The following is a 22,982-nucleotide window of genomic DNA, read 5'->3' on the forward strand; positions in this document are numbered from 1 at the left end:
GTTAAGGGAATGTTTTAGCATTTGAGAGACAGGAAGGCCCACAGCTGGGTGGCTGCTGGATTTTCCAATGTGCTGGAAGTTTCCAATATGTGGGAAGCCTATACATATGAGAAACAGAGTGCTTTTTCCCTCCTTGGCCCATGTCATGGGACATCGTGGGACAAAGTCTGGGAAAATGTCATATGTTGGAATGATGCAAAATTCAATAGAGAAAGCCTGAGCAAACTTTCCGGCCCACATTTTTGTTTTTGTTATGGTCTGAGACGTGAGAATTGACCACCTAAAGACCGAATTGAGCCAAATCAGGAGTCTTTATTAGCTAGCCAGCAGCTACCCTCTGCACCACCCAAAGGCGGCACAGAAAGCAGCAGTGAGCCTTTGAAACAGAAAGTTTTTATATTGTAAGTTTGTGGGTGGACAATTACTAAGAGCAAGCACGTGTACAAAAAGCCTTGAGTAAGCATTATATCATTTTCTTATCTTTGGTGTAACAGGATCTGGGCAGTTTGGGCTCTGGGCCATATCTTGTTCACACAAAACATGGGTGTTGTAATAGCTTCACGCAAAACATGGGGGCTGTAATCATTTTACGCAGAACATGGGTGTTGTAGTCACTTAGAAATTTCTGTGCTGGGGGTACTATCTTGAGTAAGCAGGAGCAAGCAGGTTTACAGAGGCAGAATGGCAGATTACTGATTTTTCAGCGCAAAACTCAGACTTTAACAGTTTTTGGGGGGGTTTTACATATTTTTTGTATTTTTTTATTTATTTATTTTTTCCTTTAGCTCAGTCAAATCGACTGGCCCATGTTTTTGAAAAAGACACTAAATGGAAGTGTCTGAGGTTCTTGTGCAGGTGTTTCAGCCACTGTAGGTCTAAGGACCCTATCAGGCCCTCTTCTCCCTGGGCTATGGCTGAGTGAGGTCGAAGCAGGCTGGAACATGCCAGGAATGGCCCATAGGAATCAGTTATCTACACCCTCTCAACGGCTGCAGTCCCTGTGTGTTATTCAGAAATAATGCAAACCTATAAAATCATGCTCTCTGCCATGTATGTTCTATCTAAATCCAGGTAACCAATGAGCCTCCAAAAGGCTTGCGTGCAAATATCAGACGAGCATTTACTGAAATGACATCTTCGTTTTTTGAAGAAAATATACTTGGAAAAAAATGGAGACAAATAATATTTGGCATTTGTTTCTTCCATGCAATTATTCAGGTACACTCAGTTCTGCTTTTTAATAACAACCAGAAGTATATTACGTTACAAATAAATAAATAACAAAAAGTAAGAATTAAGTGAAAGCTTGCAAATGGCATTGTGAAACGCTGAGGGCCCCATTCTGTGTCTGAACCCAAGTCGTTTTCACTCAACTTCTGACCTCTAAACTACCATTGCCTCAGTACCTCACAGCTTCAGCTCCCACCTCTATTCTGATCTGCCTACAGAACTCTATCACTTGGGTGAATGCAGTAGGTCCAATTCAACAAGCACAAAATTGATCTTCTCAGCTCTGCCTCAGGCTCAAACTCTGCTTCCCCTCCAGACTCTACTTCTGAAATCAGTGGTTTCATTCTCTTGATAACCTATAATCAGAACTTCAGCGTTACTTTTATTCTTCCTCTTCACATATACACATATTTTGTCAGTCGTCAAGTCCTCCTTGTTTTTCTTGGCAATAGCTTCACTCTCACCAGCTCCTTTGAGTGGGCTCGTCACCCTTAACTGCTTCTCACCACCCCCACTCCCCCTACCTATGACCGAATCCCGAGTCCCCTGAAGGATGACCTTCAACCACTGTCTCCTTCTTCTGTCCAAACCTCACTGCTTGGTCTGGTATCCATCCTGTGACCTCATTCCTGAATTCTGACTCTCCAACTACACATCTCTAGGTGGTGTCTTGAATGGATTAGCTTCTGGGGTTTTCAAATGTGTTGTGTGTGGTCTACAGAAAAAGAATCAGTTAGGTAAAAACAAAGCTTAACGATAAAAGATATGGGATAAATAGGTGAAAATGTCCTAGAGGAGGTCCGAGAGGTTGGGACCAGGGGCTCCATGTATGAGGCCCTTGTTCCACTAACAAAAGCAGCTGAGATGAGGAGGCAGTTTCCTAAAGAGAAATTTTGAGATCAAGAGGAGGGAACTTGGGACCAATCTTCTGTTTGAGCATCAGCTTAGAATTAAGGTGGGATGAGGAGACAACAAAGTAGGAGGATCTCACTATGGGGCATCATGAAACAAGGATTGTGATTCTGTGTACGAGTTTTTTAAAAATATGTATGTCATGATGGAGAAATCAGTATGTAATCTGCAAAGTATGGCATGACTGAAAAACCATGGACAGACTCCTTAAAATAGTAGGGGGTAACCCTCTCCACCCAATGGATGATTATAGTGTCAGCATTTTTATGCCAAAAGACTCTAGGTGGGATTTTTTTTTTTCTGTTTTCATGGGGAAATATTTTATTTTATCCTGAAGAACAAATGTCCTTTTGACAGGTCTATCAAATTTCCAGCAATAGTAAATTTTCTTTTGAAAATATGAGGGGGAGCCAGGATTGGAGGAAGGAAGGAGTGCTTCTTCTGTTAGGCAAAAGCTTAGCTCAAGTTGAACTGCATGATTTTAACTGATTTTGCAGTGTGGGGATGCCACCTTCAATGGAAACCTTTTAGTTTTCAATATTTTACACAAAATTAATTTTATCAAATTTTATTTCAGACCATTTTCATTTTCCATTCTAGGAGAGAAAGAAGTTTGGCCCCCTTGGTTGGAATATCTGCTACGAATTTAACGACAGTGACAGGGAATGTGCTTTACTGAACCTCAACCTTTACTGTCAAGAAGGAAAGATTCCCTGGGATGCACTAATTTACATTACTGGTCAGTATGTCCCTGTGGCCAGGGCACCCAGCTGAGTGCCACAAACCTGCTGGTTTACACTCACCTGGCCCATAAGAAGATGTTGTCCTCCCCCAGTATTTAATGATGATGATGATGACTTCTGATGTTCCATTTGTAAAGATAAGATAGTAATAAGAATGCATAATAAGTACATCTTGAGAATATTTATACACAGAAAATGGACAAATAACAATAATAGGAAAAACTTATATAGCTCTTGCTACATGCCAGGCATTATTTTAAGCAATTCCCATGAATTAGCTAATTTAATCCTCACAACAACCCTATAGTGTGAGCACTATTATTATCCCCATTTTATACACAAGAAAACTGACATGCACAGTTTACAAGTAGTAGGGCCAAGATATGAACCCAGGCAGTCTAGCTTCCAGAATCCATTCAAAAGAATCTGGACATCGATTGACTGTATAGAGACCTACTGATTCAGGTATACTTGTGAAAAAGGAAAAATCTTTCAGGAATTAAATTTTGGCAAATATTAATCTGGCCACATAGGGATCTTATCACCAAAATGAGATCCAGTTTGGACCATGTGAACTCAAGTAATGAAAGAGAGGACATTTGCACTGGGAAGTGGGCAGAAAGGCAATGGATGGTTTTCATTGGCAAGTAAGAGAAATGGAGCACAACAGAGGGGTAGCAGGTGATCTGGAGCCTTGAAAGGCAAAATGAAACCTTAAAACGTGTTTGAGATGAGAGCAGCAAAACAACAGTAAAAATAGATGAGGACCAGTCCCTAGGGTGAACCAACGGGAGGGCCTGGGATCTGGGAGGCTACTTTGTCCCGCCCCAGCCATTCCAGTGGGGCCAAGATTGCTTAGCAAAGTGGTGAGTAGACAGAATTGTTCTCTGGCACTCTCTGCATGCCCTGAATTTTCCTGTTCCTCGTTTTTCTCTTTCTTCTCCCATTCCTGGAACCCTTGACCTTTCAGGTTACCTCAATCTCTACTGCTGTGGAATAATTGGGATTTAAAATGAATATAAAGGAATAAGACAAGGATGCATCTGCTCTTACTATTTTAATATTTCTATTCAACATTGTGCTGAAAGTTGCAGCCATGGAACTTAGACAAGGAAAAGAAACAAAAAGCATCCAGACTAGAATGGAAGAAGTAAACTTGTCTTTATTCACAGACAACATAATCTTATATGTAGAAAATCCTAAGGAGTCCTCCTCCCTCCCCCCAAAAAAGCTAGAAGTAAATGAGTTCAGCGAAGTTGTGCATTTCTATACACTAGCAATAAAAATCCAAAAAATATTTTTAAAATTTTATTCACAGTAACATCAAAAAGAATGAAGTATTTAGGAATAAATTTAGCCAGGATTTTGCTCTGAAAACTGCAGAGCATTACAGGAAAAAATGTAAGATCATCTGAATAAATGGAGAGACAGCCACTCTAATGCACTGAGAGACACAGTATTTTAAAATGGCAATACTCCCAGACTGATCTATAGATTTAAGGCAATTCCTATCAAAATCTCAGCTGGCATATGGCAGAAATTGACAAACTGATCGTAAAATTCATATGAAAACGCGAAGGGCCTCAAATAGCAAAAACAATCTTTAAAAAAAGAATGAAGTCAAAGGGTTACATTTCCCAATTTCAAAACTTACTACAAAACTATAATAATCAAGACATTATGGTACTGGCATAAAAAATAGATATATAAATCAATGGAACAGAATTGAGAATCTAGAAATAACCCCTATATTTATGGCCAATTGATTTTCAACAAAGGTACCAAGATAATTCAGTGAAGGAAAGATAGTCTTTTCAACAAATGATGCTGGGACAATTGGATATCCATCTGCAAAAGGATAAATGTGGACCCTTATCTCACATCATACATAAAAATGAATTCAAAATGGGTGATAGACCTAAAAGCAACAGATGAAACTATTATATAAATCTCTTAGAAGAAACCTTTGAAGTAAATCTTTGACTTTGGGTTAGGCAGTGACTTCTTAGATATGACACAAAAAGCACAAACGAAAAAGAAAAAATAAATTGGACTTCATCAACATTTAAAATTTGTATACTTCAAAAAAGTGAAAATGCAAGACACAGACTGAGAGAAAATATTTGTATCCAAAGTATACAAAGGCCTCTTAGAACTCAATAGTAAGAAGATAGATAACACAATTTAAAAATGAGCAAATTTTCTATTTAAATAGACATTTCACCAAAGAAGACATGCAAATGCCTAATAACCACATGAAAAGATACTCAATTAGTTATTAGGAAAATGAAAATTAAAGTCATAATGAGATAACACTTCACACCCACTATATAGGATGGCTATAATAAAAAAGACAGGAACAAATATTGGCAAGTATATGGAGAAATTGGAACCCTCATACATTGCTGGTGGCAATGTAAAATTGTCTTGCTGCTTTGGAAAATTTTAAAATAGGGTTGATGTACGGACGGCCTAGCAATTTTACTCTTAGATATCGACCCAGGAAAAATTTAAACGTATGTCCACACAAAAACTTGTACAAAAATGTTCATAACAGCATTATTCATAATTGCCAAAAATTTCCATGAACTGGTTAATGGATAAATAAAATATATCCATAAATGGACTATTATGCAGCCATAAAAAGAAATAAAGTACTGATACATGCTACAGCGTAATTAAACCTCAAAAACCTTATGCTAAGTAAAAGAAGCCAGGCACAAAAGACCATATATATGATTCTATTTGTATGAAGTTTCCAGAAAAGGCAAATTTATAGAGACAGAAATTAGATCAGTGGTTGCATGGGACAGGGAGTAGAAATGGACAGTGATGGCAAATGGGCACAAGGTTTCTTTTGGGGAGCAATGGAAATGTTCTAAAATTAGATTGTGGTGATGGTTGCACGACTCTGTAAATTTACTAAAAATTAATGAATTACACATATAAATTTCATGTGAATTTTATGGTTCATAAATTATACCTCATTAAAGCTGTTTTTTTTTTTTTAAAAAAAAGGAGTGCAAAGGCAATGCTTTAGGTGGTATACTTGCTAATGATGGGATTTTTTAGGCATTCATCTATGGATTAATCCAAAAAATATTGATTAGTACTACTATGATAAATGCTGGATATCAAAGGTGACATGATCTCTGCCCACCAAAAAGCTGATGGGCATAAAAAATTGTTCACAATAGCCAAGATATGGAAACAATCAAATGTTCATCAACATATGAATGGATGAAGAAAGTGTAGTGTATATAATACATGAAATGGAATATTATTCTTCCTTCATCCTTAGAAAAGAAAGAAATCCTACCCTTTTCAGGACAACATGGATAGACCTAAAACATATGCTAAGTTAAATAAGTTAGTCACAGAAGGACAAATACTGCAAGATTCCTCTTATATGAGGCATCTGAAATGGTCAAAAGTCTAGGAGTAGGGTTGATCTGAGTGCAGTGGTGTTTACAACTAATTGATCACAACCAGTTACGGATTCTTTTGTTCCTTCTCCACTCCCACTGCTTCACTTGACCAGCCTAAAAAAAAAAAAAAGTCTAGAAGGAGACAAGAGATGGTATAGAGGTATGGAGGGAGGAAGAAAATGGGGAGTTGTTCAATGGGCATAAAGTTATAGTTACACAAGATGAGTAAGTTCCAGAGATCTGTTGTACAATATAGTGCCTATAGTTAACAATAAGGTATTGTGTACTTAAAAATTTAAGAAAGTAGAGTTCATGTTAAGGGTTCTTACCCCAAAAAACAGTGGGGGACACAAAGAAATTTTGGAGGTAATGGATATGTTTATTACCTTGATTGTGGTGATGGCAACACAAGAGTATACCTAAGTCTAAACTCACCAATTTGTATACATTAATTATGTGCAGTTTTTTCTATACCAATTATAAATCAATAAAGGTATAGTCATGCCACATCCCACACACTGCTGGGGGTGGGGGAGGGCTGGAGCACAGCATGAGGGGAGGTGTGTATGGAGGGCAGTTTGTCTTAAACAAAACTGAAAAAGGTAAGCTGGGGGCATATCCAGCTTGTGTCTTGCTAATAAATTTTCACTCTACCTCATAAATGATGGTTAGCAATGGTAGTCTTTTAGGTTGGGAAGAGGTGAAATAATTTATAAAGCTGTAATAAAAGCAAGATGATGAGGGATTGAACACAGGGATGTAGCAATACCAGTAGGGAGACTGGACAGAAGAGAATAAACAGAGACATATTTAGGAGGCTTTAAATACAGGAAGATATTTGGGGTTGGAGGAGGGTCTTCAAATTTTATAGTGTAGGTTACAGCAATGCGTACGTCCAGGGGTGGTGCTGGAGATGGAGACTATCCAGAGTGTATGGTGCCATCCCTGAGCCAGCCCATGGGGATAGGAAAGGAGGAGGTGGGGGAAGCCTCCACCGCAGGGTCTGCAGGGAGACCCGCAGGAACGGTGATGCTGGGGCCAGGCCAGGCAGTGGCATGTATGGTGGACACCCCCAGACACACACGGCCTCTCTCCTGGGGAGACTAGAGCCAGAAGTCTCCTGCCTGGAAGTAAGCTGTGAGTCATCTACCCCGAGTCAAATGGCAGGGCTCCTTGTTTACTCAGCTTGATCCAAGAAAAAGTATAAAACCAAATCTGGATGGAGAAGCACAAAGTTAGTTGATTTGTAAGGAAAACATTTCTGCGCTGCTTTTCAAAAGGCAGATATTTAATTAGAAACATTTTTTAGAACAATAAACTTTAGAGCAAGCTCCTCTCCTTTTTGCAATTGGAGAAATTTGAACTTTCCATTCCTATCCAATTCCAAGAATCCAAGTTAGGAGCTTCAAGTTAAGCCCAGACTAGACAGACCCACCACAGAGATTTAACCCAACTTTGTGTTCCAAGACTTGCCAGAGAGTGGCTAAAGAATATTCCCAGGAAAACACAGAGCATCTCTTCCTTCCCTCGTGGCATTGCTAATACAGGAATTCTCCAACTGGACTGTCAGCCGGAGTACCTATTCCCCCTGGCCTCTCCCTGAGTGGCTGATCCAACAAGACTGACAAGAGGTACTAAAAGAGGAGAGGGGAAAATAGGCATCCCTACAGGATGTGCGGGTAAGGACATTGCCGTCTTGGAAGAAATAAACTGTTGAGATTCCAAAGACTGAAATAACTTTCTCTCAACCAACCATCTCAGCTTGAAAGACAATGAAAAAAACATCTCCTTCTGACATGATGGAAGAGAAGGACATGAGAATGGATCGACAGAGGATTCAGAAGTAAACAATGTCAGTATCACAGGTGAAATCCTTCTGGGAACACAACAGTGCTGACTGGTGAATTGTAGCAATGGATCTGGAGTTTTTCCAAAGAATTGTGTCGGCAATAGATATCATTCCAGTACAGTTCCTTCCCGCCCATAATTTTGGGATGACTGTGGAGCATACCAAAAGTAGCTTCTCTGTGGAACGAGAGATACGATACCAGGAAGTTTTAATTCTCTATAACATGATTTCTGTGAGGCAAGTTCTCTCTTTCATCTTGGATCTATCTTTCCTCCTTAGCTTGATAGCAGTAATTTATAAGGAATGTATAGGGTTTGAATGCTTTGCTACCAGTGTTTGGCTTCATTTTATTCATCGGCCCCAAAAAGAAGCACTGTTTCATGGAAAGTGTGTATGTTTTAGACTACACACTCAAAATTAATACTTCAAAGCAAAAGAACAAGAAGAAGGAGGAAATATGTAAATAGAGCTCAATGGCTTAAGTTTCTGTAAATTACCTAGGGTAGAGTACATATACAAGATATTTTTCTGCTTTTTTTAAAATTGATTTTTTCTCTCTTTGGGTAGGGAACGAGTAGTGGAAGGAAATTCTGATGTGCTCTCTTCATTTTAAGTACCAAATAAATGTATATATAAATAAACCTGTTAGAATAGGGGTATGCTTATCAATTTAAAAAATAGTAATCATTTTAAAATGCAAACTCCTTTTCAGGTGAAATTACATATGGTGGTAGAGTCACAGACACCTGGGATCAAAGATGCCTTCGTACTATCTTGAAAAGATTTTTTTCTCCTGAAACGTTAGAAGATGATTATAAATATTCTGAATCAGGTGAATGACTTTTCAATATTATTGAAAAGAGCTTTCCCGGGAAGCCGCTGACAGCATCTCACTTTTCCATCCAGGGGCTGTCTGTGTCCAGTCTTCACAACGCAGTCCCACACCCACCCCGTCCCCATGCTTAACCACCTTCAGAGTTGGTCTGATAGTAAAAGCACAAGATACGTAGTGTGCAGTAACCACTTGGAATTATTTCTGTTTTAAAGTTGACTGTATTATGTCTAAATGTGTTTTCAAAGTTATATCCCAGTACATTTTAAAAGTAATTAAAGAAAATTCCATTACAGCAAGTTGAGTAAAAAACAGATCTGTGAGTTGGTGACAGCTTGTTATGGGTCAGACAGCAAATAGATAATGGTCCTGAGCGTCCATCCCCCTGGAAGGAGCGACTGATTAGCACAAAGTGAGCGCATAAAAGCTCCTACCACTGAGTTGTAAGAGACTGCCCCTGACAGCTGATAAGACTCAACCGCATGTCCTGTAATCACGACAGAAAATTGAATAGCCCCAGATGTGAATGTTTTGCAAATGTAGCTGTTATTGGAGAGGGTTGTTGTTGTTTATCAAACAAATACCAAAGCAATCTCTAACACAAGCATAAATCTGGAGGCCTTACTGGGGCGCACGTTTCAGTGGCACATCCCTGGATCCTCAGAATTTTGAAATGTTCTGGAGGAGACGTCCTGAAAGGTTAGGACAATAACAGATGCTCAAGGCCTTAAGAAAAGGTAACAAAACTAGACACAGCAATGAAAGCAAGGAGGTTTCGGAAAAAATAATCCCTTTTCTATATGAGGCAGCTGATTGCAGCCACCACCTGAACCGGGCAGAGAAGAGCCATCTTGGCAGGGCAAAGCCAGTCTATTTAAGACATATTTGTCTTCTGTGTTTTTAATAACAGGCATCTATTTTGCACCCAAGGCTGACAGCCTTCAAGAGTTTAAGGACTACATTGAAAATCTGCCTTTAATAGATGACCCAGAAATTTTTGGTATGCATGAAAATGCCAATCTAGTTTTCCAGGTATGTAGCCTTTAAACTTATATATTTATGTTGTGTATACAAATTCAAAATGTCGATAATCACCTCACTCTCTCTGTAAGTTATAATATTCCTAAATAAATAAGATAGTTGTTTCACCTTGACTTCAACATTTGGGTCCAATTTAGCCTGTTCCTTCCGGATCCTTCACAGAATCCTAGGATCATCATGTATTTTCCCTGACCCTGGCCAACCCCCTCCATCCCCAGGTTTTCTGCCTGGTCCATAATCTACCTGCTCATAGTCCAACCATAGCATGTGGATTTGGACAATAGTATAACCCCTTCTCTTTTGGCCTTATCCCTCCGTGCTAGGCACATTTGTCTCACATTACAAAAAGATTTATGGATCCATATGTGGTTAGATTATAAAGTACAGTAACAAATATACAAAACAGATAAATTAAAAGCATGGTCACAGTATCAGATCACAGAAGAAAACTGGATTGTTTTACTCCTCTGTGCAGACCTCCTGATGTTGCACGATTACTTCAAGGTAGTCCAGGCTCCTCAGCATGGCACTCAAGGCTCCCCGTGACCTGGGCACTGCCTACCCTTGCACTTCCATCGTCTGCCATGAACAGGCATCTGTGAAAGAACTGAAGCCATGAAACGGGGTGCGTCCCTGAGGGCTCTGGAAAACTCTAATGTTGGGAACTAGATTTGGTTTCACAAGGGGAATCATCCTTCTGTTCAACTTAAGTTTTGCCGCTGTAAGTGTTAGAGGTGAAATCTGCCTAGATGTCAAGGAATCCAGGCAAAATAACTGTGGAACCTCTAGAAAGAGCACCAGTAGGTCAACATTCTGACACCTTATTTCATGTTCTCTGGCATTAAGATCACTTGGCCATTCAGCTGGGAGTTAGAATAATGCATCTTGTTTTTCCTTATTCTACTTTCAGGAGGGAAAAAATGGTGGCTAAACCTACTGTCAATGTTTTCTTCCTCTTTGACTATCTGCTCTGGAAGGGGAAGGAGAGGCTGAGAGAAGGAGTAGGGCAGTGTGGATATGATAAGGTCCGCTGCATCCTGTGCGGACAGCACTGCTGGTGGGGTGAAGTTCTTGGCAGTGGGTACCTGCAGTGTCTTTTTTAATCTTTTCCATTGGTTTCAGAATGACTGAGACAGCAGGTATCTAGTGAGCCCCTGGTGTGTTTTGCTGTCTAGCCTTCCTTCCTCCATTCTTCTGGTTGGTACATGCCCCATTCCCATCTCTTTCCTTTGGAGCAACTGCCTCTTTCCCATTCCATGAAATTCTGATAAGATTCCCAACCACTTGCAGCCTCCATAGAGGCAGACATGTGACCCAGGCCTGGCCGAAGGCAGCACTTCCTCCCTCAGCCACTCCTTCTGGTCCAAGGAGTGCACACATGACCCATGTGAGTTAAATGGGAGCTCACAGTATAGATGGATGCCGGGAGTGTAGGGGGTGCTGTCTGTGTCCTCTGGAATCCCTGGCCAGGATGCTGTATGTCAGCAGCTGTTTGTGGTCTTGTCCCTGACATACCCACCCCCTCCCATCTGCTGCATGGAAGAAGTGCATCTGCCCTAAGAAAGAATGACGGCAATGTACAAGAAACAGCCAAGCCTGCACAAGAGAGAGGGCATTAGAGAGGGGGAGTCAAAACCCCATCTGTGTCCTCACAGGGGCCAGACTGGGCCTGAGAATTAAATTGATAGAAGAGAGATTAACAGGAGAAAAGCATGCACATTTAATATAAGTTTTACATGACACTAGTAAGGAAATGAAGAACCAAAGAAGTGGTAAAACCTACACGCTTTTTTATTAGATTGAACAAAAAGAGGCAATTGTGGAATATTTGGGAAGGCTAACGGAAGTTAAGAATTACTTTAACAAGGTCTTTTTGTACAAAATTCTCTTGGCTGTAACTCCCCATTAAACAATGTGTCTTTTCTCCTGGTATGGGGAGGGCATCTTTCACATGAGAGTTTTTATCTCCTGTTTTCAGGAAAAGGGGAGATTAGAATACCCTTCTTGCATCTACTGTTTTTCAAATTGCCTTTTGCTTGAAGTAATCCTGATGTCAAAATGGCATATTTTGGGTTGGCATATTCTGCCACCCTTCACCTGAGACCCATGTGACTTGTGTTCTCTTCTCCCCAGTTACATGAGCAACAGATTCCTTTGCTTTGCTTTAGTTGCTTTAGGTTAGATAATGCTGCCTCTTGTAATCAGTAGCATCTTAACCCAAAAGATATAAATTATTCCTTGCTTATCCCAGCAAACTATGCTTCACATGGATGCTTATCACAAACTAGTAAAGAAATTTGGATTTTGACCTGTCCACATCAGCTGGAGAAATAAGGAAGAAATTTGCCTCCCAAGAGGACAATAAGCATAAGTCAAGGGCCATCTGCGTAGGCTGTCTGTGGGGAGACAGAAATCTATTCTCTTTCTTCTCGTTAGAAGCTGAATAAATGAAGAGAAAAAAACCAACACAATCTGAGTAAATGGAGAGAAAAAAAACATGCTGAAGGATAAGGGATAAAAAGCACAAATCAGAAGACTTAGACTCACCCTCTGCAAATCATCTGCTGCAGAACCCAGACAATAAGTAATATATTTTGGCATCTGGGATAGTATGTGAAATCTAGCCTATATAGAAAAGAAAGCCAGAATTTGACAGCAGGTTAACACATAAATACAAAGGGTACCATGAGATGTGTGAGAGGGAAATATTCCAAGGAAACTAAAAATACTGTAGCAGAATTAAAAACTACTTTGGAAACTTAAAGACCAGAATTGACATATAGATTATCACATGTATAATATAGGAAGCAAATTTAGTAAGCCTTCCAGCCAGGTGCGGTGGCTCACGCCTGTAATCCTAACACTCTGGGAGGCCAAGGCAGGAGGATCGCTTGAGGTCAGGAGTTCGAGACCAGCCTGAGCAAGAGCGAGACCCCGTCTCTACTAAAAATAGAAAGAAATTAGCTGGACAACTAAAAATATATAGAAAATATTAGCCAGGCATGGTGGCGCATGCCTGTAGTCTCAGCTACTCAGGAGGCTGAGGCAGGAGGATCACTTGAACCCAGGCGTTTGAGGTTGCCGTGAGCTAGGCTGATGCCACGGCACTCACTCTAGCCTGGGCAACAAAGCGAGACTCTGTCTCAAAAAAAATAAATAAATAATGGAGATTAAAATGTCCAAAAATAGAAAATGATGAGAGATGATAACAGACACAGGGAATAATACAAGGAGATTAAACAAAACAATAAGAAACAGAAACAATAATTCAAGAGGGTCTTGAATTACTTTTTGCTGTATTGAAAAAAAAAAATGAAGCTATGCCTGGATGGACTCTGGCACAAGTTTGGAACTACGATGATTAGAAAAAGATCACGTTATCTACCTCACCCCCCACCGAAAAACAGGGATGGATGGGTTATCATATTAATCAGAACGTACTAGGTTATACTGCAGTAAGAAAGTGACCCAAATCCCAGTGATTTAATCTAACATGGATTGTGTTGGCGGGTTGACAGAGGGGGCTCTCCTCCACACAGGGACCCCGTCTGGAAGAGGCACTGTTATATTGTAGCTGCATTTACTAGAACAAACAGCCTTTTCTTTCACTGCAGCATGGGAAGAGAGACTAGAGAATTACTGCTAGACACGAGAGGCTTTTCACTGCCTCAGCCTGAACAGTCCATCATCACTTCAGCTCACGTTTCATGGCCAAAATAGTCCTGTGGCCTACCCAACTGCAAGGATGAGGGAAAATGCAATCTTCACTGTGCCCTCAGGAAAGGAGAACTGGGAGTTGGTGTGAACTAGAAGTCTCTAGCTCACTTATCATAGGAAGTGATACTATGCCGGCTGCACTAAATGTCCCGAGACTCATTCCAACCAACCAAAATGTTAAAAACTAAAATGAAAAAGTTATAACATTAAATGACTGGCACTGAGCAAAGACATCAAGCTATTTAACTATAGCATTAAGTAAATAACTTCATATTTGTGTTTAGGACCTAATGAATATGTCAAAAGTGACCCTGGAATAAAAATTTCTGAACATAAAAAGAAATGGAAAAATAAATCACATTAGAAAGAGCCAATAGATGTGACTATATCAAAAAGGTCATAAAAAAACAAAAAAAGCGAATGACAAGCCAAAACATTTTTGGAAAAAAAAAAAAAAACAGAAAAGTTAACTTTCCTTATTATGTAATTGTCTTTTTATAAATCGATAATTTACAAAACACTAAAAATCATAGCCAATGAACATATTTTTTCAAATATTTAAATCTGTTAATCTTCAAAGAAATTCAAAAAATAGAAGCTATTTTTTTATCTATTAAATTGGAAAAGATTCTTTAAGTAATAATAATTCTTGCAAAGACACAGAAAAACAGGCCCTCTGATACACTATTGTGGGAACATAATTGATACAATGTTTTTATAAATTAATATAGTAATTCTCAGTTTAAAAATATTCCTTCTAGTAACCTATCATTTAAAAAATTTCAAAGATAGTTGATGAAATTTATATACAGATATTTTATTCCCAGGATCTAATAAGATCAAAAAACTAGAAATGTCTAAAAAGTAGATAAATCACTATATTAATTATGGTACAGTCATACCACAAAGTATCACATAGTCACTTAACACATTAACTGCCATGTGAGTTGTATTTAACTCACGCTAGTTTTGAGCCCAGGGCCTTGTGAAGCATATGTAACACACATGTCTCTTTACTTTGAGAGCCACGTGGTGCACATGTAACTCACGCTGCCATGCTGTAGCATTCATGTTACATGATGGGTGGCCCCCTGGGCAAAACCCTGCAGTTGGTTTGTGAAAATCTTACTTGATGTTCTTACTGTTACAATTAATATTGAGAATTATTTGCATATAACTCACACACAGAAAACAATAAAAAATGACAAAATTTTCATTAAATTAGAAAGGATTGTTTTGTTTTTGAAGTTTTTATTCTGTTTTCGTAATAAAACACCCTGGCCCCAAGGAAAAAAATTTTTTTTCTAGTATGGCAGTCAACGTGTTAAAGGCATAGTTCATGAGGATTTTTTAATGGTATGAGAAAAGCCTCATGATATTGAAAAAAGAATGAATATTACATAAATTATTTGAGCTCAATTTTGTAAACTATTTGCACATAAATAGAGAAAATGTCTAAGTGAGAGTAAATTAAATATTGTTTATATAATTGTATTATATTTAATTATAATTAATTATCTCTAAAAAGCAGGAATTATGAATTTTTTGTGTTTTCTAAATTTTCTATAATAAGCCACAATACTTTTCTAATTTTTTTTGAGAATTGCCTTTACTTCTGTAAGTAAATAATATGTACTGCAAAATTATGTTTTGAGAATTTTAGTCTTCACTTTTCTGTCTCTTACTGCCATTATAGCACAAAGAAACCAACACATTAATCAATACCATACTTGAGGTTCAGCCAAGGTCATCTTCCGGTGGAGAGGGAAAAAGCAATGATGAAATTGTGCAAGAACTTGTTGCTTCTATCCAGGCCAGAGTCCCAGGTAATAAATAATTGCTGAAATCTGTATGTAATGGGAATTTTAGGAATAAACTCAGAACTGAGCAATAAGCAAGTGACTAAACCTGCTTATTACCTAGACTTTGCCCAGAGAGCTCTTCTGATATGGAGTACTCCATTTATGGACTAGAAGCTTCCAGCACCTTGACATCTCAACTGCCAGAAGCATTAGGACCAAATGGATTCTAGCCCAATGTAACTTTAACCAGACTTTGTTCTGAGCTTCCCTTGACTTCATTATTCTGATATCTCTAGACCTGCACTGTCCAAGACAATGGCCACTAGCCACATATGGCTACTTAAATTTAAATTAAATTTAATTTAAAATTCAATTCCTCAGTTGCAATAGTCACATTTCTAGTGCTACCATATTGAATAGCACAGATAGAGAACATTTTGATCATTGTAAAAATTTCTATTGAACAGTCCTGCTCTAGAATTCATTTCATTTCTTTTCTTCATTCAGAAGAAATAGCCAGATTACTTTCACCTTGCTTGCTGATGAGTTAAGGAATCTTCCTAAATGATCACAGGAGATCCACTTTGACACTTTTCTTAGATTGGCAGTAGATTTAGATTTCTTATGGTTGGTAGTTCATGGTTAGAAGAGATGTGATTATAGGAAAAAGAAAATTGAGGCAGAAAAAAACAGTGACTGAGTCCTGTCGATGCTCTTAAAACCCCTAGAGGAAAATGAGACTTGTGATTTCAGAAGCCAGTTATCTGCCTCCTAGGAGCAGCCCCTCAAAAGAATATCTATTTGGGTAGAGAGTTGTGTTGATGAAGCAAACTGAGTCAGTTCTTTTAGGAAGCATTTTAATAGATAAATATAAGACGAAGGGCTGGGTGGAGAAGGGATGGATAGATGAATGGGTGGCTAGAGAGATAGCATACTTATTAAGTAGAGTCCCATTGACACCTGGGAAGGTGTTTTTTCTCCAAGTTTCATAAAGCTTATACTTTTACTGTGAAATGCTAAGCAGGTCATCTGCTGAGACTGAGGGAGCAGGGATACAATTGGCTCAACAAAAGAGCTGAGGGTTTGGAATAGCCTGAGGGAATGGTAGGAGGCGAAGGCCAAGAACATGTAACCGCAGTACTGTAGACCCAAGAGACTGGACCAACCCTCACTGCTGTGGGATTTTTCTCCAGCAGCCAAAATGTGAGTAGTTAAGAACAAATTTTATACATATATATATATATGTCATAGCCCCTTGTTTACTCACAGTTTCCTCAGATGTACAAGGAAAATGCAGTTCCTTCGTCTTTTATAGCTCATATGGTTCTTCATCTAAGTCTCCATTTGGTGGATTATAGGGAAAAAGAAGTGCTAAATCTTCCATCTAGTCTGAACCAAGAGCCCATTTAATAATTCAGTCAGTCCCTTTGAATAATGCTCAGTAACTTGGGATAAATACCAAGTCTCTCTCTTCTCTCTGTCTCCCATCCCCAACCCCGCCTCTCCTAGATGCAACACAGGCGTATAGGGAAGAGTGAGTCTTACACAGCTGCATGGCAGAGAGAAGACTCAGGTTCCCTGGCCCCTCTGGTCTCTGGAATATCCCTTGTCTCCCGGGTAGCGGCTGTGTCCTGCTAGCATTTGCCACTGAAGTCTTCAGGGCTCTGCCATTCAGGCAAAGATGGACTCACCTTCTGTGCCCTCCTGCAAAGTCTCCTTGTCCACCATGGAAAGCTTTCAGACAAACTCCTCATCAAATGTGCAGATACCACTGAGCCTCATTGACCTTCCACTTCACCTTCATCTTCTTCCCTCTTAACCCCCTCCCCCTCTCCACAGTCACCCAGAATCAAAAAGAGCAGGCTTCTCTCCTGTTTCCAGCTCACACCTTCCTTCTACATTAGCACAGCCAGTCTCTCTGTCATTTACTTCAGCAATCAAGGACCTACCCTCCCCTGTCCCAGGGCTCTCACTGGCAAAGAAGGTGAAAATACCGATTGTTTATAGATAAACACAGGTGAATCACCAAAGAGTTCTGAACTAGAGAAATACCACATTTAAACCCTATATATCCAGCTTAAATAATGAGAGAAGTTGGCTTTAGAAAAATGTGAAGATAAGCACATTATAATAGTAAAGTTATGAAAACAGAAACCAATAATGACTTGACCTGAGGAATCAGCTCTGTGTGTTTCAGAAAAACTGGAAATGGAGGGTGCTTCTGAGAGCCTTTTCGTCAAGGATCCCCAAGGACGCCTGAACTCCTTGACCACGGTTCTTGGACAGGAAGTGGACCGGTTTAACAACCTGCTCAAGCTAATCCATGTATGAGAGCACCCGTCGTTGCTACTGGCTCTCAAAGCTTTGTAGAGGATTGTACAATAACATGAGTGTGCTTAGAATTTTCCATTCTCATCACTTCAGCTTTTCCATTTAGATACACTAACAACTCTTCAAACCCAGCTTGTCTAAAATTCAATGTATCTTCCTCTCACGAGTCTGTCTTCCCTTTTTCTAATAATGATGGAGTGAATAAGTAACAGTACAAATCCTCAGTCTCCTCTTTATCTTAATTTACACCCTTAGAATTATCATTGACTCACTAGAAATTGATCAGGGACCTAGGTATGAAAAGGACTAGACTATGAAAACCAGAGTTTCTTGAAGTGCGGGCCACAAAATGCCTGCATTAGCATCCCCTGTGGTATGTGTTCAAAATGTGGAGCCCTTGATCCCACTCCAGATCTACTGAGTTCAAATTTCTTAAGGTGGGGCCTGGGAATACGTCAATATCCCCAGATGATTTCAATGCAACTAAAATTTGCAAACAACCGTTTGATCCTTTGCCTTAAACTCACAGATACTTTCTCTCTGGATCACCTTGATTTATAATGATGGTTAAACGACTTCCTAGTTTCTCTATGCATAACTTTAAGAACAGAAAAATTAACACTATTAGAGAGCAAGTATTGAGCATTAAGAAGAAAAGTGTTACTGCTAAGCAGGGAACCAAATACCTAGCCCAGGTCAAGGCTTGGGGATAAGACTAGGGGAGAACTGGGGGATCTTTTAAAGCCAAAGACCATTTCTGTCACCTAATAGGAAAGCAAAGTCTCCAAACATTGCTGCTTGGCTGGCAACACCTAGGCTTGCTGGTTAGGCAGGCCTTGCGTCAACTGAATAGGTGAAGTTTTCACCTTGGAACTATGGCATCTAGTCAGGTGTGCACCAGTGTCAGCAGGCCAGGTAGCCAGGTTGGGGCTTATCACCTTCTATGTTGAATGACTCAGGGAACAGATTAAGCTGCTCTGATAAAGACCCCCACAATACAGTCTAAAACAAGATGGAAATTCACTTTACTTTCCCACAACAGCCTAGAGGAAGCTTGTCTAGGCCAGGTAGTTAATCCTGTTTTGTGAGCTCATCCAGGGATGAGCAGGTTGGCTCTTCCAGCTTCAGCAGGTAACTTCCATCTCTAGGTCTAAGATGGCTGCTCCAATTCCCACTTTTGCCAGCTAGTGGCAAGGGGGAAAGAGAGGGCCAAGAAAAAGCAGATTCCTTACAAAAATGTGAACCAGAAGCTGTAGATAACATTTCTTCTTATATCCCATTAGCCAAAACTCGGTCACATGGCCACACCCCAGCTGCAGGGGTGGCTGGGAAATGTAGTCTCTAGATGGAGTGCTATGTACCCAGCTAATACCTATTGTTATGAGGAGGAAAAGGAAACGGATGCTACTCATTTCTTGCCTTTTCTACATCATGACTTTTCATCTACCTGAAGATAGACAAGTCCAAATGTCACTTCCTCCATCACATTTTCCTGGAACAACAGCCTTTCCCTCCACCACCAGATGACTTAGGAGCCGCTCCTTAGAGCTCCATAATTTCAGATGGTCTCTGTCCATCACTGTACTCACTACATTTTTTGTAATTATCCTTCCATAAGTATGGCTACTCTGACAAAGAACTTAAAGACAAGGGAACTGGTATATTATCCATCCCTGTTTCCTTCATAACTGACATACTAAATCTTCCATGAATGTTTCAATGTACAAGTGAACCAATGTGGCTATTAGGTCTCCCCATGGTCACTTCTGCTAGTCAAGCAAACTCCAGTCCACCAATAATGGAGGAATTCACCTAATGGTAGCATAAGAGGAAGAGCACAGGGAGAGGCAGCCTGCAGGGCCATCAGGAATCACAGCCAAGTGCTCCATCTGAGGGAAGGGCAGCGCCCACCCAGGCTGTGCCTGCACCCTGGGCCTTCCTCATCCTGACCTCTAGTCCTAGACCTCAGGGCCTAGTCCCACCTTCCCCTGGCTTTGTTCCCAGCCTCACCTTCACTTCCCCTTGGGAACAGCCAGCCAGTACTGTGGTGGCAACAAGAAAGGCCAAGGGAAGGTGGCAGCACCCAGCAGCCTCAGGAGCTACCATCCTGGGAGCTCGCTGTCCCCCAGAGAGTTACAGAACTGTGAGACGGGGCAGGCCCTTGGAGTGACAAGGCCACCCTGTTATTTAGGCTTCTAGCTGTAGGGGAAGGAAAGCATTCCCTTCTTTCCTCTGTGTTGGACTCTGCTATCAACTGCCTGAACCTCCCCACAACCCCCAAGTGTTACACTCTATGGTCACATGTTGTAAAAATGCATGAAATATTAGAGGGTCTGGCCCAGCAGATGGTGTGCAGAGAGGGTGGAACCCGGCAAGCGGGCCCTTCAGCCAGGGCAGCACCTGCCATCATGAATGAGTGTCATTGACACTTGATAACTATATCTGTAAAGGCAACAATCCTTTTTTGTTCTTTCAGATTTCTCTACGAACACTTGACAAAGCGATTGCTGGATTTGTGGTGATGTCTGAAGAAATGGAAAAGGTGTATAACAGTTTCCTCAACAACCAGGTTCCCTCTCTCTGGTCCAACACAGCCTACCCATCCCTGAAGCCACTAGGATCATGGGTCAAAGACCTTATTCTGAGGACCGCATTTGTAGATGTAAGAAAATTTGCTTCTTTGGGGTTTGATTAGTTCTGAAAGCATCAGGATAGTTTCCCTGAAAGTCCCCAGGAAGCTCTGGCTGGCAACCATTGATGGATAGTCTGAGCCCAGAGAAACAGAAACTTCCAGAATGTTATTACTTTGAAAGTCTTACACTGATTATAATGTCATTTGCTGTAGGCCCTTATCCCCACATTCCATTTTAATTCCAAGCCATCCTTGGGTTTTCAGCTCTAGTTCATGGAACCCCGCTGTGCAGTACTGACCAATCTGAGATGGGTCCAAACAGCAGGTGTGACTTTGCTGCCATGTCCCTCTTACACACGCCTTGTAATAACCAGGTTCTGGATTTGCAGTCGTCAGGCTGACGGATAAGGAAGGGGAACAGGGAGAGCAGCAAAATGGGGGTGATGACTAACTCAGGCTGGTTGGACTCTGCCTCCTGAGAAGCCCTCCAAAGTAGGACTTCAGTTTAGAAGACAAACTCCATCCCAGAAACAAAGTGTCAAAATTTATCATAATATGTTTCTTCTTCAGTTGTGGCTCAAAAGAGGACAGCCCAAGTCCTACTGGATCTCCGGTTTCTTCTTTCCTCAAGGATTTCTAACAGGTACCAGTGCTTTCCCTAGAAAAATCCCACAGGAAGATTACAATTTGGTACACACAGGGTTTCCAGGAGTTGGGGAGATGGCAGGGCTGCTAATGGCCTAACAATGGGGCTACTGGTTTTAGGGCAGCCCAATGACATCCCGTTCTTCCTTGTCTGCAGGGAGAAAAAGGATAACAGAAATAGCAGATGTTCCCCAGCAACCTAATCCCTGTCCCCTCAGCATGTGCTTCAATTCCTTGTGTGACCCACTCTCAAGGGCACCAACTGCTCTCCCCCTGCTCAGTCCCCAGCTCTGAGCAGCTTCCTTTCCTCTAAGAAATACTCTTGATGTTCCTCTATCAGACCTGGGGGAATCTGGCTAGAAAGGCCCAGAAGGGGGCCAAGGCCTTTGGGATACTAGAGGCTAATTAGCCCAGGCCTCAATCTGTCTCATTATTAATCCCTGATAAACAGCCCATATAAAACAAGTCAGGCAAGATCCCACAGGTGGCGAGATCAGGCTCTGAAACTTCCTCTTGGGTTTGTCTCCCTCAGGGCAGGGCAACATGCTTCAGACTTGGCCTCCTTCCCTCTCTTCCCAACTATGGCTAGAACCTGTACGTCCCTTGGTCCTTACCTCCCACGTGACCCACAGGCTTCCTGTCTCTGTGAACTTATTCAGATCAAGGTGTTAATAGCTGGGTCTTCTCTATGGAGAGGAAGCTCTCTAACACTAGGGCATCCTGGTTGGGGTGATAAGGGCCAGGGTTTATGGAGTAGCAGTGCTGTTTGGAAGACCCAGCTTTCTGGTTTTCGTATGTATAGGAACTCTTCAAAATCATGCTCGGAAATACAATTTGCCTATAGACGAGCTGAGTTTCAAGTACAACATAATTCCTACCTATCGGGATCAAGCTGCAGTGATAGAAGCTGCCAAGTCAGTGCAGTTTGGACAAGAACTGCCCATGGACCTGGAGGTATTGTCCACCTGACTGTTACAGCAAAGTAGCCTCTATCTCACTCTCCTTGAAAGTTTCAGATGATCTCCCATGCCCCACTCCCCTAACACCTCCCATTTGCAAGAGCAGGAGGGGCAGGATGGTAATCACAGCCCCAAGACAAGCTCCTCAATTAGCAATGACTAGGTGGGAACTGCCTAAATTAGTCTGACTTATAGAAATATTTTTAAAGCAATACTACTTTATTTCTTTAGATACCCACAATAACTTTCTCCATCTTGCAGAGGCAATGTAGCAGGAGATGAAAAACAAGGGTTTCAGAATCAGACAGGTCTGAGTCTGGATTCCAACTCTCCCCTCTCCAGCTGTGTGTGCTGGACCACTACATATTGCTAACATGTCTACACCTCAGTGTTCTCATCTGTCAAATGGGGCTGACACTGCCAACCTCAGAGCTGTAGTGCAGTGTAAATGGAATGGCAAATGTCATGTAATCAGCACTTACTACACCCACAATAAATAACAATTATTATAGGCTAAACTTATCTATATCATTCATGCAGCTGCCTCCTAGCAGAATTGATATACTAACTTCATACATTGCATAACTATAACCACATTAAATAACTAATAGGAATGTGCTAAGGAAGCAGTTCAAGCTGTTTGCTGTGTAGTTTACTCCCTCTACTGAAGTGTTTCCCCAGACCAGCAGCATCAGCATCACACCTGGGAACTTGTTAGAAATGCAAATTACCAGGCCCCATTCCAGACCTACTGAATCAGAACCTCTGGGCTGGGACCCAGAAATCTACATTTTAACATTTCCTATGTGGGTTCTAAGCCCACTAAAGTTTGAGAACTACTGCTGCAGAATATCAGGGATT

General features: G+C 40.8%; 1 protein-coding gene across 1 annotated transcript in view; it reads left to right on the plus strand.

Annotated features, from left to right (window-relative positions):
• Positions 1-22,982, plus strand: part of DNAH6 (dynein axonemal heavy chain 6) — a 240,745-nt gene that overhangs the window by 212,105 nt on the left and 5,658 nt on the right. The window contains exons 67-75 of the mRNA XM_045549959.1: positions 1,072-1,218; positions 2,743-2,881; positions 8,875-8,994; positions 9,905-10,026; positions 15,449-15,578; positions 17,752-17,879; positions 20,362-20,547; positions 21,088-21,160; positions 21,965-22,116. Of these exons, the coding sequence (XP_045405915.1) occupies positions 1,072-1,218; positions 2,743-2,881; positions 8,875-8,994; positions 9,905-10,026; positions 15,449-15,578; positions 17,752-17,879; positions 20,362-20,547; positions 21,088-21,160; positions 21,965-22,116 (1,197 nt within the window). The remainder of the gene's footprint in view (positions 1-1,071; positions 1,219-2,742; positions 2,882-8,874; positions 8,995-9,904; positions 10,027-15,448; positions 15,579-17,751; positions 17,880-20,361; positions 20,548-21,087; positions 21,161-21,964; positions 22,117-22,982) is intronic.

This window comes from Lemur catta, chromosome 4, assembly GCF_020740605.2.
Source record: "Lemur catta isolate mLemCat1 chromosome 4, mLemCat1.pri, whole genome shotgun sequence".
NCBI classification, from domain to species: Eukaryota; Metazoa; Chordata; class Mammalia; order Primates; family Lemuridae; genus Lemur; species Lemur catta.